The sequence below is a fragment of the Astatotilapia calliptera genome, chromosome 16, assembly GCF_964374335.1.
Source record: "Astatotilapia calliptera chromosome 16, fAstCal68.1, whole genome shotgun sequence".
In the NCBI taxonomy this organism is placed as follows: Eukaryota; Metazoa; Chordata; class Actinopteri; order Cichliformes; family Cichlidae; genus Astatotilapia; species Astatotilapia calliptera.
The window spans coordinates 23,391,160-23,407,874 of record NC_137437.1 but is presented as its reverse complement, the minus strand read 5'-3'; the positions used below and the strand labels follow the sequence as shown (position 1 = coordinate 23,407,874).

At 41.5% G+C, this 16,715-nt stretch overlaps 1 protein-coding gene across 5 annotated transcripts in view; it reads left to right on the top strand.

Moving 5' to 3' along the window:
• LOC113007398 (hyccin 2) overlaps positions 1-16,715 on the top strand; it is a 49,891-nt gene that overhangs the window by 24,501 nt on the left and 8,675 nt on the right. For all 5 annotated transcript variants that reach the window (XM_026143924.2, XM_026143922.2, XM_026143923.2 and 2 more), the window contains 9 exons: positions 1,544-1,625; positions 3,434-3,535; positions 5,284-5,463; positions 8,604-8,684; positions 10,677-10,792; positions 13,118-13,213; positions 13,944-14,060; positions 16,049-16,136; positions 16,360-16,516. In XM_026143924.2, the coding sequence (XP_025999709.1) occupies positions 1,575-1,625; positions 3,434-3,535; positions 5,284-5,463; positions 8,604-8,684; positions 10,677-10,792; positions 13,118-13,213; positions 13,944-14,060; positions 16,049-16,136; positions 16,360-16,516 (988 nt within the window). In that variant the 5' untranslated portion in view covers positions 1,544-1,574. The remainder of the gene's footprint in view (positions 1-1,543; positions 1,626-3,433; positions 3,536-5,283; positions 5,464-8,603; positions 8,685-10,676; positions 10,793-13,117; positions 13,214-13,943; positions 14,061-16,048; positions 16,137-16,359; positions 16,517-16,715) is intronic.

The window sequence follows — 16,715 nt, the reverse complement described above, 5'->3', positions numbered from 1 at the left end:
TTAAGCTGCAGAGTGCATCTGCTGTTACATAAGTATTGTTTATTTCTGTCACTGTGGCAGCTTGGCACACTGGGTCCATGCAACATCACCTTCGGTGTGTATCCAAACTGTCACTGCCTGTGACTGTTCACCACCTCTCACTCAGCCAATCCACACACACACACACAGTTCCTCTCCCTTGCTGAGACACACGTCTCGTTCATAGCAAATCTTTTCACGGGATAAATAATGAGAATATATTTTCCATGGGGTGAGTTCTGTAGGAGAAATGGCTTTGCACAGTTTGCTGAAGTTAATTTTAGCTGCTGGAAATGGAGAAGAGAACCAAGGATAACTGTGCGGCCGAAGCTAGAAAATGTCCTGTTTGTAAATGTTAAAAACCCTCGCCATTTTTAACCACCATATCGTTCTGCTCTGTGACGTTCTTTGACGTTACAAATATATGAAAGAAGACATGAGCTCGTCATCTATGATTTGAATTGTAGAGTGAAAGCTCAAAGGAATTCCTGTGGTGGTTCATGTTTGCAGTGACAGGTACTGGCTCCGAGCTGACTTGTTACATAACATTGTAATGAGGATAAGAACAGCATGCTGCTGATTTTATATGTTGCCGCTTGTGTTAACTGGAACTGATGTGCACTTAGCATCACTGTGTTTCATGTTTGATTGTTTATTTCAAAACCCATGAGATTTAATGTTGTCTTTCAGAATGATTTTTTTTTTTTGCTGTTGCTGGGTTATAATCACAGGCCAAGGTAAATGGTTTCTGGGGTACTGCCTTTGCACTGTACAGAGGTTTTTTTTTTTTTTTTTTTCCCCCCCTGCATATAAAATCAAATGTTGGCACACACCAGAGAGCTTTTGACCTGACACCAAAGGAAAATCACCAGTGTGTAGTACACAACTAGTTGGTTAGTTATGTTGAGCTTAAATGAAGAGTTCCGTGTCATTAAAGTAGCTCTCTTTTTATCTGGCCGATTTAGGTTACACTGAAGATTTAACCTGGTTAGAAGCTGGTTATGTGGTAACACTTCCAGAAAAAAATGACATTCATTTTCTAGTGAAAAATACAAATGTCCTATTAAATACATATGAACATGAGTTGCCTGAAAGAGCTTTTGTTTTTGACCTTCATTATCACTGAAAAATCTAAATCTAAATGTTAGCTGTTATCGAGAAACAGATGGGACTTTGTTTAATAAGGAAGCCCAAAAAGCACCAAGCACAGCTTTTACTAAGCCTGGTTTTTATTGGGCTTAGTCACAGCTTGGATATTTTCATACTTATGTGGAGTACATACACTTGCCTGTTCTGTATTTGAAATCTTTGGGAAGTTTTGTTGTGTTGTTTATTGCCTTAAGACATTGTAAACTACATATTTTTTTTATGTTATCTTCTTTAGTAAGCACCTTGAGGTTATGTGTAATGAAAGGTTCCTTGTAAATAAAATTGACATTGCTGTCTTCATTCTCCTCCTGTGTTTTCCTTTCTCCCTTCCCATTACTGTACCCACCACCTTCCTCTGCCTCTGTGTGTCCACCAGGCAGCCAAAGGGGGGGGTGTCTCTGAGGAAGATGCTGGGCTCAGAACGCAGTGTTGTCGAAGAATGGCTCTCAGAATTCAAGGTAAAGGCCCTCGATTGCGCTACTCTCATTCATGAGTCATAACTATGAAATCTACTCCTGGAGGCTATTTTTTTTCTCTCTTTTTTTTTTTTCGAGAGAGGAACTGCGTACTGTGTGTGTAACAGCTGTGGCGAAGAGTGTTGAGAGTAAAAACTGTGTGCATCTGTCATCTCGTTAACATTTCAGTCCTTTGTAAATTCTAATTAAATGTAGTGAACGCTAGCAAGAACAGTGGCTAGCTTAGGTCAACTCGGGCCTATCGTCAGCTGTGTTTAATCAGCATAACCTCTCTGTACTACACAAAATGTACTGTGCATAGTTTGTTCTTTGAACTCACAAGCAAAGTAGCTGCTTATATCTGCTTCATCATGTTTTCACATACATTTTTATTTTCCTTTTTTTTTTTTTTTTTTTTTTTTTTGATGCATATAAATTATGGGATTATTCAGCTTTCAGTAATCAGTTAGCTTTTATATAAGAACAGTGCAAGAGTTGCTGTTCCAGCCTCATGTCCTCATGTTCTTGTAAATGCTAGTAGATACTGAAAGCAATTTCACATACTCATTAATTGTGAAGCGCTAACAATAGTTTTTCTGTGTTTGCGGTTTCTCAATGTATTGCACAGTGCCGCTTGTCATTTCCAGTATAGATTTAAGCTCAGCTGCATTGTCAGCTATTAGTGACAAAAGGCTAATATTATCTCAACAATTGATTTTTTTTTTTTTTTTAACAATACAAATAGCAAATCTAAAAGGCTAAAGACTACAATAGCAGGCTAGCAAGCGTCTCATTATTTTTTTCATTCATATTCTTGTAATGAAAAAATAGCTTTAAAAATATCACAGTGGCATGCAAAATATACACAAATGACCCCACTCAGTAAAATTTGGGTTAAGACAGTTTGGCTAGTAGGCAATGCAAATGATTTTTTTTGGGGGGGGGGGTGCTGGTATTTGTAGTGTTTCAGTTGAAGTAGTTAGTTGACTGTAATTAATTAATAATAAATGTTGCTTCACTCTTGGTGTTCCAGACTAGTTTAAAAAAGTGTTTATGTCACTTTTCTTTCTCATTCTGTGAAGAAGGAATGGGTTCCTTTAAGCACTGTGGTTTGTACAGTGCATTAAACCGTTATGACACGGCCACAAAGTTTCTGTCACCTTAGCAATCATAAATCTGATGCAAAAGTCTGTTCAGCACATTTACAAAACAGAAAAGTGCAAAGGTGATGACGAGCTAAAAAGAAGGAAATAATGTGCAGTACATTAAGAGGAATGGAAAAAGACAGCAGAAAACTAGAGAAAGGAGGAAAGATGAGAATAGAATGGTATGACTCATGGTGGTGCAGACCAGGCACATTGTGTTCTGCCCTCAAAATGATCATACTCTCACGCTGAGAGGCTATAGCTGCCGTCTGTCATCTACAAAACACGATCTTGACCATTTGAAGGATTTCACCCCAGGATGTTCTGAGGATGTCAGACATCATCAATCTGTTAGGTTCAGAGTTATTTTATCAAAAAGCTATGCTTTCCTAAAAGTTTTCTTTTCTTACTTCACCTACCACATTGTCAAACTCATCGACTGGGGAAGTCAATCTTTTCAAGTCTTTTTTTTGATGCTTCCATTTTTAATCAAGGGACTTCTTACATGTCACAGCATGCTGACACACAGTTAAGTCACTGTGTGCTGTGAAACAATTGAATACAGGATGTAGAATTACACACAGTCTTTACTTGTTCTCTAGTTTTGTGGCTAGACGTAGAAGTTGTTTGCATCACTCAACAGTCCTTTGTGTCTCCTTGCTTTAGTCCTTACCAGAAACCCACATCCCCAGCTACGCCGGCAGCCTTCATCTAAAGAAGTCCTTGGTCCCAGCTCTCTACAGAGTCATCCAGGACCCCAACAACGAGGTAATACACGGAGGACGCGCACATGCAGACGGATGGTTTTTAGCTCAAGGAAATGTGCTGCTTGTGAGTCATGATGTTGTTTCTGTTGGCACTGAGCAAAAAAACTTGACACACAGCCGTGTCTGCAGGGCGTACATGCACACCGCAACACACTCTGCTGTTGTGTATGATGGAAGGCACAATGGCGGTGCCGTCTGCGTTGCCTGTGAGACGGTACACTGTGTTCCCTGTATGCAGTGCTTTGCCTAACAAACTAAAGCGTCCGCAGCCAAAGCTGGAAAAGACACAGTCACCGCAGTGCCCAAGCACCTCAATATCTTTTTCTTACTAAGCAGATGTTTCTTGCACCTGCACAGCTAGACCGGTGTTTTGTACTTTAAAGGGACCTAATGACACAGTTTCTAAGCAAAGGCCTGAGGTACTCAATGAGAGAGGACTTTAATTTGGCTCTAATGACACACTTGGTGCCTCCAGTTCTTTCTGGCCCCGTTTTCACCTCGATTTCACGGTCGAATTTGAGTGTCAAGCAACTAGGGATCTAACTTCCATTAGTGCTGTCAGTCTGGCTGCACAATCCCATTAATGATGACACAAGTGATTGAGGAGTGCATGCATGTCTGTGTGTGAGAGATAAAGTAGGGGAGAGTGTAATGTGCTTGAATTTTGCATGTTTTTTTGTTGCTGTTGTTTTTTGTTGTCAAGCTGAGGACATGAAGGGCAAATGCCTTGCCAAGTTCTTTGCCGCCTTTTTCCCCAGTCAGCCATGTACAACACACTTACACAGTCGTGCTGTGTGGGCATTCACTCACACTGACCCCTGGACTGTATAAACGCTGTGGCTCAGCTGGCCTCCCCTGACACTACATCTGCCGAGGCTTTCGTTGTAGTGAATTATCCCCTCTGCTTCTATGCATCTCGCACTATCAACTGGAAGCGAGACTCTCCCTCCATCTGTCCATTCTGTCGTGTTACGTTTACAATGGCGTTCGTTCATGTTTTGAAACGAGAGCTATGTGAGTCCATTTCTGCAGGCTATTAAAAAGGCTGCTGCTGAGGCTAATGGGAGGTAATAGTTTATAGCAGTTTATAGCAGTCATCCTGAACCTATTGTTCTTTAATATTAACCTAGACATACATTTCCATGAATTTAATTATCTTAAAGTGGACCTATTATGCTCATTTTTAACTCTATAGGTCTTTATATCTTATACCAGGCATTGGTGCATCCCAGCAGTTCATTCTTTCTCTGAAACGAGCTGTTTTAGCTCCTCTTCCTTTAAAGCCACCCTCCCTTGAAGCTAGCTTTTATCTTACTGGCTGTTCCTCGCAGACAGAAGGTTTGAACAGCAGGTGGAGAAGGATACTGTCTCTCATCAGCATTATACGGAGCCAGTGGAAGAAACTACCTCATTGATGAAACTTGGCTATGCTTAATATGAGCATCCAGGAGCTTAAAAATACACCCCCGTATAACAAAAATAAAGAGGACCATTTTAGATGTTCTATAAACTGTTTTTGTTTTGTGTTAACGGTATTAATGACAGCTTTTATTGGTTTTTATGATATTGGGGTTAAATATAAATGGATTAAACATTTTATATACAGAAAAATACAGTTCAGTTTCCATATTTAGTTTTGTTTACTGCCTTATTGGGAGAGCCTAACAAGCATGGTGTAAATTCCAGTAAGGTGTCAGACCTCGTGTTAATTTGTTAATTTGCATTTTCTTGTTTCCATCTGTGATCCAGCTCTTGGAGCCTGTGTGCCACCAGCTGTTCGAGCTGTACCGGAGCTCCGAAGACCGCTTGCGACGCTTCACCCTGCAGTTCCTGCCCGAGCTGGTGTGGGTTTATCTGCGCATCACTGCCAGCAGGGATCGTCAGAGCAATGGCTGCATCGAGGCCCTGCTTCTGGGCATTTATAACTTGGTAGGTGTTCACCTTTCTGGGTCTGGTTACAGTAGCATGCCCGATGCAGAGCGATGGTCTTGTTACTGGCTGAGCCTTAAACGCGACCTTGTGGATAACCAGGTCCACCATAAAGTGTTGCAGTGCATACCAGTAGAGTTCCTGCAATCAGCCGTGAAGTAACTTGAACAGAGATTTCAGTTATTTTGTTTTTAGCAGGCAATGCTAATATCTTTGTTTTGTTTCATTTGTTTAAGGCTCATTTGCAAATTGTTAAAAGTTAAATACAATTTAGCCTTAAAGGACTTTTTTAAAAAACCGAAATGTTGAAATGCTCCCTGGATCATTAATTCAACAAATCCATGTGGTATCCCGACAGTAAAAACAAACAAGCAACGACTATTCAAATCTTCACAGTGAACTGCCAAATGTGATTTGACTGTCAAAATTCAGAATCAGGGACAGACTCATTCTGAAATATGGAGCAAGGGTGGCTGCAGTGTCCAGTTTCACACTGTTAAACCCTTCACATGATCTGTCAACTGCTTACCCTGCAAACATAACCAGTATCTTCTGTTTGCTGCTGAGCTTTTTTTCCTCCTCAGTTTTGAGTACTGCTTATTAGGTGTCCTGGTTCTAGTTTGACGACTGCTCTTACAACATCATCATCCATAAAGGGATATCTCTGCCAAAGCTAAAGCTTCCCCACCATGCCAAGCATGAATCTGATTGTAATAGTTTGTAGTTGTGAGAACATCAACACTTTGTCTCACAGTAGTCAAAAGTTGATTGATCCAGACTTAAGGTTTCAAGTAATCCTCCTAACCCATAACCTCGTTGGCAGAAGTTAATTTGTGAGGTGTGACTAGACTGCTATAGGGTTATATGGATGAATATAGGTCGTTGCATTATTTTGAGCCTTTACAATTCTTAAGATGCATTTAAATGGATAAAGTGTAAAGTAAAGTGTGCGTGTTAGTCCCCATAGGGAAATAGTTCCTCTGCATTTAACCCATTCACCCAGTGAAACAGTGGGCAGCCACCAGTGCAGCGCCCGAGGAGCAGTGTGTAGGGACGGTACCTTGCTCAGGGGTACCTCAGGGTAGCCGTTCAGTGGAGTCGAACCCCCGACCTTCCGATCATGGGGCCACCACTCTACCTACTGAGCTATCCCTGGATAAGAATGTGGGAAAGTGCATTTTTTAAATGGAAATCACAGGTGCTTTAGATCTAATACAAGTGAAACATTGTTAAGGTTGAACGTCTGTTGACTTGAAAGACGACCTACAGGGAAAACCCTGGATAATGGGACGAGCGCAGATAGATTGCATCACCAGGAAACACCCCTGGGGAAATGTGCTAAGAGCTTGAGATATCAATAGAAAGAGCTCCATGACAGCCAGCAGAGCTAAGGGTATATCCATGCATAATTCATCCCTCAGTCTATACCACTCACCCTACACACACACGCATAGGTACATACTGCTCGTGCTCATTGACATCTTGCCTGTCTTCAGCGATGACTTCTCCTTGATAAACAGCCTTGCTTTCAGCAGTCGCCGCAGATATTCAGAGATGTACTGTTACCCAGTGAAGGGCACACCAAGGCATGAATCAACAACAAATTCAAGGAGAAGTGCAGATAAGAAAGATTGTCTGAAAAACCAGAAAAGCTCACCACTTTGATTAGTGTAAGGGGGATGGGGGGAGAGATCAAACTGAAACAAGAAAAGTTGTCTCAACTTTACTCATTCTGTTAACAGTGTCCGTCATGCTCACATGTAATAGCCACTTGAGTCCTATTGAGTTGCTCATAATTGAATTTCAGGATAAATCTGGGAAATGAGAAAGTTTCACAAATGTTCTCATGTACATCCGTAAATGTTTATTTTTTCCTCTTTTTTAATATATATCAGGAACACAGATAATCAGGTATTACTTGTAGAAATGGCATCATTCTCAGAGAAGCGTTAATCTTTGTGCAACCCATCGCAGTGTGAAATTGGAATTGAGTGGCACCGGTTCTGGCAGTGACATTTAATCTGCCAGCAGAATAGACGAACACCAGGCTTAACCGCGTGCGTGATAGGCGGTTCTACAACAGTACTGATAAATGTTTGCACCTTAACCACCACAGAGGGAAAAAAATCACATTTACAAGCTTAATATACACTCATCAGCCTCTTCTTTAAGTACACATGTTCAGTTGCTTACAAATATCTAATCAGCCAATCACATGGCAGCGTTTGGGCATGTAGAAATGATGAAGATGACCTGCTTAAATGTGCTTAAATCACATTGTTCCAGGATGTGGAACAATGTGATTTAAGTGACTCTGAATGTGACACTTTTGGCGTTTTTGATGTCATACGGCTGGTCTGAGTATTGCAGAAACAGCTGGGATTTTCCCAACCAACCATCTCTAGTGTTTACATGCTCAGAAAAAGAGAAACTATGCAGTGACCGGCATTGTAGGTTGCTTCAGAATGACATGAAAGCAACACAAACTCAAATAACCACTCATTAAAAGAAAGGTATGCAGAGAAGCATCTCTGAACATGCAACATGTTGAACATTGAAACAGATGGACTGCAACAGCAGGCATTCACACTAGGTGTCCGTTCTGTCTCCACTAAGAACTGACTGAGGCTACAATTCACCAGAACTGGACAATAGAAGACTGGAAAAATGTTGCCAGGTCTGATAAGTCTTGATTTCTGCTGCAACATTCAGACTGTAGGGCCAGAGTTTAGAGTAAACGACATGAAAAGCAGGGATCCACCTGTCTTATATTAAGGCTGCTGCTAGTGTAATAGAGTGGAAGATATTTTTTGGCACAGTTTGGACCTTGTTGGCTTTCCTGACATTGTCCATCTCTTTATTACCACAGTGTACCCATCTTCTGATGGCTGCTTCCAGCAGGATACTGCACTATGCCACAAAGATCAAGCTATTTCTAACTGTGTACAAGGCTATTCTTAGTGGTTTTCAAATTTTGTTTGCTATACCTAATTCTGTAGCTGATTTAAAAAAAAAAAAAAAAAAAAAAGGTTGTGGATGTCCCACAGAGCAGGCCCACCTCACAGTATCAGAATCATTGTTTCAAATGCAAACCTGCATTCCTTCAGTAACACACCTTCTCTGTTTCTTTGGGTTTGCAGGAAATCGTGGACAAAGATGGCAACAGCAAGCTCCTTTCCTTCACTATTCCATCTCTCTCCAAACCATCGATATATCATGAGGTAAGCCTCTCTTCACTGCAACTCTGCAAGTTGCAGAAGGACTTACTTAAATGGCTATTTAGAAGGTGGCAGCTCAACATCCCAGCACTGCAGGTCTTTTTTTCATTAACATCACCTTGAGGAGTTAGCTGTCTGTATGTGTTAGTCCCTCTCTGCCAGATCTGTGTCTTTCAAAAATCTAATAAGAAAAGATTTAACAATTTATGCACTTGTCGATTTCTTTGATTTTAAAATGAGAGCATTTCAACTTTCGTTCATTTTGTGTTTGAGTCGCTTTTGGTCGCTGTCACCGTCACGCTGGCTTCGTGCAAACGCTGACCTGTCTGCTACAACAGGCACAGTATTGACTGTTGCTTTGACCTGGAATTCCATTACCAAGAGGTTTTAAAGGACATACCGACTGTTTACTGGCAGCTCATAGCCAGATTTTAGAGCCTTTTTTACTCCTCATAGCACAGAGTGACAGCCCTCAGTAGGTGCTTGTCTCTGAGTTGTGTGTGCGAGTGTTGATGAGACTTGAGTGTGTAGCATGTGCTGAGGGCGATTTATTGCTGTAATTATAAGCTTGAAAGGCTCTATCCTCCATGCTGAGAGAGTGAAGAAAGCATGGAGGAGAGTGAGTGTGTGTGTGTGTGTGTGTGTGTGTGTGTGTGTGTGTGTGTGTGTGTGTGTGTGTGTGTGTGTGTGTGTGTGTGTGTGTGTGTGTGTGTGTGTGTGTGTGTGTGTGTGTGTGTGTGTGTGTGTGTGTGTGTGTGTGTGTGTGTGTGTGTGTGTGAGTGAGAGAGTCACAACAAGCTTCCTCAGCTGTAGTACGGCTCTGCACGTCACGTGGCCTTATCCCTTGGCCTCCAGCATTAGCATACACTCCGCTCACTTGCTTTTTGTTTTTTCTCAGCGCCACTGCCTCGCCTTCTCTGCTCAGTGTCACACAAGATACCTAGGACAGAATATCAATTCAATTTAGAGGTGACTTTTGGTCTGCACACCATCAGAATAAAATGGCCTTGTGACACATCCTCACTTGGACATAGCCAAAGAGGCCACGCACTCGGTCGTTACCTCTTCCTCTTTTTATTTCAACATGAAGATTTAAGATGACTTTGTTTGTTAACCTGAATACCTTAGCTTGTCTCTGGAATGACACAGTGCTGGACAGCGAAATACACCTTGGTTATTCAGTTTATCCTCTGTGCTTATGGTAACCTAGAGATATCAGATCTGTAACAGGGCAAGGATTAAAATAGGAAGTTAAACCATGTCAGACCATATAGCAGTCACATTGCAGAGGATATAAAACTATCCTTAAGGCCACGTGACATGCTAATTCATGTTGTATAATTGAGGTTGAAGGCTTTGGATTTTGGTCAGCGAAACTACACAGCAGATCCACACAGCAAATTCTGCTGTCTTGTCTTATGATCAGTATGATGACAAGATCATGAATGCACAAGTGCTCTGTTTATAGAATTTTTTTCCCCACAATATTGCAGGATTTCTGGTGCCCTTCAGAGTTTTTAGCTAAGAGAATTCAAAAACAATTCTTTTTGAACAAGTTTTGTTGATTTGATCCATTTAAGTATATGACGTATTTGATGAAATGGTCAAATAAGGAGTCATTGGCTTTACCGACTGTTCAGTGGTCATGCTTTCTGTCATGATATGTATGAACTAATACATGAACAAATTTAACTCGGGTAATTTTTGTGAAGACTTACTTTCTTTTGTATAATAAAAATAAAGAGAATGAAACAAAACAACAAAAATTACGACATCAGGCCATGAACAAGCTGGATTACTTTGTCTCTACTGTCCCCACAGTTTGTTTTTGTGACATGTAAACCTAGTCTGGTTCTTCCATTTTTCTCAACACGTTTCCACAAAGTTTTGTTATAGTTTTCCATTTAAACAAAGAAAAGGGCCATTTATCATTTACTGTCATGCTATAAAGGTGCCACAGCTGGGAAATGTTTAATGAACTGTTTTTCTTTATAGCCTTCTAGCCTGGGGTCAATGGCACTGACAGAGGGAGCGCTCTGTCAACATGACCTGATCAGAGTGGTGTACAGCGGCCTCCATCCTCAGAGAGAGACCTTCACTGCGCAGAACAGGTACTGATTTAGATTTAGATTAGATGTTTAGCTGTAGTTTATACACACTGAGATCCCTGTTTGTTCAATTGGGGGCAGTGGTAGAGGTCTTTCAAGGTGCAACTCGCCATACTGAATCAAACTTTGACTAATTTATTTTCATTAATAAAATACTTTATTTATTGTACACCATCTATAAAACCTTTTTAAGATGATCAGATCGTAAGCCTTGATGCTCGCCCAGCCTCCTCTGGCCAGACTTGGCAGGTCTGAAAGCTTTTTTGGCTCTAAAATACTTTATGCTGCTATGGTGATCTTTGCATAGAAATGAAGCAATAGAATGAGCAGATATACATAAATGCCCGTGACATATACAGTGGTGTGAAAAAGTATTTGCCCCCTTCCTGATTTTTCATATGAACTACCTTTTTAAGGTCATGCCACAGTATCTCAATCAGATTCAGGTCAGGACTTTGATTAGGCTACTCCAAAGTCTTCATTTTGTTTTTCTTAAGCCATAGAGGTAGACTTGCTAATGTGTTCTGGATCATTGTCCTGCTGCACAACCGAACAGATGGGCAGACATTCTCCTTGAGGATGTTTTCTTAGATAGCAAAATTCATGGTTCCATTTACCACAGCAAGTCTTCCAAGTCCTGAGGCAGCAAAACAGCCCCAAACCATCACACTACCACTACCATGTTTCACTGTTGGTATGATGTTCCTTTCCTGAAATACCAGATTTAATGGGACAAAAGTCTTGGGGATCATCAAGATGTTTCTTGACAAAAGTGAGACAAGCTTTTGTCTTCTTTTTGGTCAGCAGCAGTTTTGTCCTTGATAAGAAAGAAACTGGCAGAAATGGAATCCAGTTTTGCCAGTTTCTTTCTTATTGTTGAATCATGAACTCTGTGTTTAACTGAATCGTCAATGCACGCTTGGAGTAATTTTGGTCGGGCAGGGGAAGGAAGGGGGCTAACGTTTTGTCACACCACCATAGCAGATAATCTAGGGGAAGCACAGATAACACTCATCATCTTTAGTGTTTTCCAGAGCAGGGTGGCCCCCTGGTTTCCATAAACACAGAGCATCATAAATATACTGAATGGTTTTCAGCAGGACCAAGCCTCTTAGCTTATCTGGAAATCCATTTGTTGAGTTGGGCGTGAGATAGTGTTTATGAGAAGAAGGCTCAAAGCTCCAGAGAGGTGCCAGCTCAGTGCTACTGATGATCTAGCACCAAGCAATTTACATCCACCTTGCACACAGACTCAGTTAGGCCACTTAGATTCAAGGGCTTCCTCATTGTCCTCCCTCAATATGCACTTAAGGAAATAAAGTATGCTATATGGAAGCTGAAGGCTAATAATAACAAAGGGAGAGTTCTGTATCGATTCCATTTGAGTACCACCAACTTTTTATTCTCTCTCTCTATTTTTTTTAAACAACTATCAAACAGTTTTGTCACAACACAGAGGGTCACGGATGAGTTGTTGTCATGGAAATTTTTGTATTAAATAATTCACAGTTTCTGTGTTGTTGTTTGGGGTGGCTGTGGCTTAGGAGGTAGAGCAGGTCCCCTATAAAGGTTGGTGGTTCGATCCCCTGTCTGTTCCAGTCTGCGTGCCAATCATCCTTGGGCTCCAAGTTGCTCGTAAGAATGTGTGAAAGTTGGATAGAAAGCACTTCCATTTAAGAAAATAAAAAGTGCCCATATGAATGGGTGAATGAGGCAAGTTGTATGAAAGTGCCTTGAGTGGTCAATTACAGTAGATATATATATATAAAAGAACTGCTCCATTTGTCACGCTTACATGTGGGCCTGATCAGCCTTTGCCATAACTTCTAGAAGGAAGAGCACTTTCCCCCACAGAACTTATGCTACAGTTGCTTTTTGACTCCTAGTGATGTAAATTTTGCCATCACTGGGTAAAGTGAGGTTTTGTGTCTGACAGTTGTGTGTGTCCATGTTGCTCTACATTGAAATGGACCATCTACTTATGTGTCCTATCCACTATGAGTTCAAGATGACTTAAATCTTTAGTGTCACTGATTCTGCATCATTGATAAGAAGTCTGTGGAGAGCTTAAGGGCGATTACTGCAGTATGTAAGGCTATGCACCTACAAGCGGCACACTGGCTGACAATGCACAAAAGTGCTTAGGCAAGCAGACTGTTTAACACTTCATAGAGTTGATAAATTGCTTGAACCACGCTGCATAATTGTTCTCAGTGAAAGTGTCATACTTTAAAGGTATGATATTGATTAAAAGTGATATTTCCTTTTTTCCCAACTTTTTTTTTTTGGACCAAGTTGATTAGATTAACAGTGTGTTTTTGGTTGCAGGTTTGAGGTGCTGTGTTTCCTCATGCTCTGCTACAACTCTGCTGTGGTCTACATGCCCCTTTCTTCCTATCAGTCAGTCTGTAGGATGAGCTCACGGTAAGAAAAACAAAAACGCGTGTACCTTCTTTTGTTTTGCATTTTCTCCACCCAAGTGATAACCAGCCTCTGCAATGACACATTTTTTGTATTACCTGCTTTCCAGAAATTAGGATTAAAACACCTCATAGGCCGTGTAACCATATCTCAGTACAGACTGCCATCTTTGCAGGAGGATTTGATAAATGCAGTTTTATTTGAAATGAGTTGAACTGACTGTGCTTTTGGCCAATCAAAAACCTTACTGCTGGATACCTGTCTCCATCTGTCTATTTTGGAAACACTGAGACGCCCTAAGGAGAAAGGATCAATGTGGAATTCACAATATGACGCAGATAATTATTCCACCGCAGCATGTAGACGATTCAGGATATGAATCGCTGCCTACTGTGACCGATCAGACAGACAACGCCTGAAGCAAGCTCAGTCTAGTCTAGACAGATGGCAAACTGTGACTGTGAAGACTTCAGAGCACGAGAACAGCACTCACTCTTTCAGTTTAGCCTCACAGTAAAGACGTGAGCGCCCTGCTGGCTGACCTTGCCTAACCTTCTATGAGTCTCAAGAAGTTAAGATTTTGTTCCCCTCGCTCAGTGTTTGATGTGTTTCCTCAGGAAGTGTCTGATGTTTCCTTTAGTTGTTCTTCCCATTTAGCCTCATCTTATCTGATGTGTGCTTTCCACAGAGGTTAAAGGGATGTTGTTTAACCAGTAAAAATCTCTATTCACAGGTTGTGTGTATGCGGCTTCCCGCGGCAACAGCAGAAGCTTTGGAGGGAACCTTGCAACCGAGTGCTGTTGGACCCTGAGTTCATGGTGCAGATGCTGACTGCAGTGTATCATGCCATGTACGTGTCTTTAAAGCAGGAAAAGTGTTTCGGTTTTTGCTTATTTCATTATATTATGATTTTTTTGGCAGTTCCACGGCTGCAGAAACAAGTTTCATGCATCATCACTTGTTATATATGCAATATACATATGCTGTTGTTATAAAGGAACATTATCACTTATTTTCAGCTCTATTTTTAGTCTTGAGCTGGCTTTAGAGCTTTTTAGCTACCCGCTACAGCCAGAATCGGTTTTGGTTGATTTTCATGAAGGATCAATGCATCAGGTCCAGTTTGGGGTCCAGTTTCTTGCCCAAAGGCATTTCTTTATGCTGACTGGAGGAGTCTGGGATCAAACTACTAACCCTCTGACTAGTAAACAAACCCATATGTCTGTTGACCTTTTCCAACAAAAAACACTCGACTTCTGATTAGTAGCTGGCCCGATCTACCTCCAGAGCTACAACCACCTTACTGCTCTGAGAGCAGTCTGAAGCTGCACAGGCCAGAGCGAATGGTGTAAATGAAGCTGAAAAGAGATTCTGTATTTATTGTGGCTGTAGCCAGCTGCTCGTTGTGGGCAACACAACATAATGTTGTTTTTGCCACTGGAACATTGCTAATGAGGGTCTTCTTGATTCTAGTTTGCCATGAGCTGCTGCAGAAATTCTCCTCACAGCATATGCTAGTGCGCCACCAAGGGCAGAAGCTACCCACTGTAGAGAGCGATTACATCAGCAGCGCATTGTGGAAGCAGGTGATTTCATCCCCTACGAGGACAGTCATTGCAAAGCTGATTATAGCTCCTCGATGACAGCAAGTCCTCAGATATGGATATCCTGATACGATGGTGACTGGAATCACTACTGTTGCAGTAGTGGTGTAGCAGAGCGGTTGGGAGAGGATGAGCATGCATTCTGCCTCATCACCTCCATGAGGATGCAGAGCAGAAATCAGTAGGTTGGAGCAGGCGATGCACAAAAAAAAGGAGAAAAAAAAGGGCTGTGTGTGAGTGTGAGTTTAGATGACAGAAAATAATGGCCTTTTTAGTAATCCCTACCATAGGTCACCTCAGTGCTCACTCACGTGAAGGCCAGATGAACATGAATCCAAGCTTCACACTTGGCACTAGCTGAGGACAGTCTGGGATTTAGGTTAATATGGCCGCTAATGCCGAGAGAGGAAGCAAAATGTGCTGGGATATCAGAACATCACAAACAGAAACAGCGTTCACTTGTGCTGTTCAGATTGGAAATTTATTCTACTGTAGAGTAATTTTCAGCCTCGTGAACATCAGAGTCTGTTTTACCTGCCCATTCATCCCATTTCTTTTGATCTTAAGACTAAAAGGAAGCCCAGAACATTTGTCCCCGCTCGCATGACTGTTGCATTTGCAGGACCACATCAAAGAGTTCAGCCATTCACTTCCTGGTGTTTTTGCAATTTTAATTTATTATTTCCATAGTACTTTTTTTTTCATGGTCATCAGTCCAGGTAGTATCTTGCAGTATCTTGCTCTGCAAAGATAATATTCAGTATTTATTGGACATTTTCAAGTTAAATACATGTTTATCAGTCTTTGCTGATTTTCAATTGGAATTTTATAATATGTTTCCATATCCTGCATTTACACAATTTTACACAAATTAGCAGCCATTAATGTGCCAGTATTCTATTTAGTAACTGTGAAAACCATTTATGTGTGACATAAAGTTTGCTTTTCTAAATGCTTTATATTTTATTTCACTGCGAGGAAAAAAATTCTGCCTATTTTCTTGCATTTCAACAGCGTGACAAAGAGTATAATCCCTCTGTTTAGATACGTGCCCAAGTTATCCACCACGCCCTCGCTGTAGCTGCAGGCATTACTAAATAACTAATAATAGATTAGAGGATATGATTCAGACGTCAAGGCACCTTGTGAGACATTCCAGATAGGCTCGCAGCATGACATTGTTAAATGCCGGTGTGTGTGTGTGTGTGTGTGTGTCTTTTGTTGTGATTTGCAGATACAATGGAGAGTGGGAGATGGGGCGAGAAGCTCTGGAGGACATTCTGTACCGAGCCCAGCTGGAGCTTTACTCCCAGCCTCTCCTGGTAAGACCTGCAGCACAGCAGTAAACTCCCACCTGTCTATAATTAAATCCCGAGACAAAATAAAAACCATGAAGTAAAATAATGGCTTTGATCTGCCTTTTTTTTTTTTTTTTTTTTTGGTCCTCAAATTCGAACCATAACCAGGCTTTAAATCTTGTTATACCTCCTGGCTTTGCTCCTTTAATTGTTTATTGATCTGCACCTGTGCATGTGTCGACTTCAGCTGGGGAACGCCATGAAAAACTCGCTGCCGGAAAGCGCTCCCGACGCACCACGGGGCCGCAAGGTGCTGCAGGTGGAGGTGACTCCCACCATCAGGCGTATATCAATCTCGGCCATCACCACCGCCTCGATACGACGCCACCGCTGGAAGAGAGAGGGTGAGACTTAAAATCTGCCATCTTGGCTGCAGCACACAGGAACGCGAGCCAGGCCGCAGTGCAGGAAGTAAATCTGGACGCAGAGTAGATTACTTTTTTTTTTCCCCGCCCTTTCATCAACCTCATGAATTATCTGTAGCACTTGAGGATAGTTTGAAGAAGAAAGTTAAGCAAGTGCATGGTTATGATTTAAACTGTA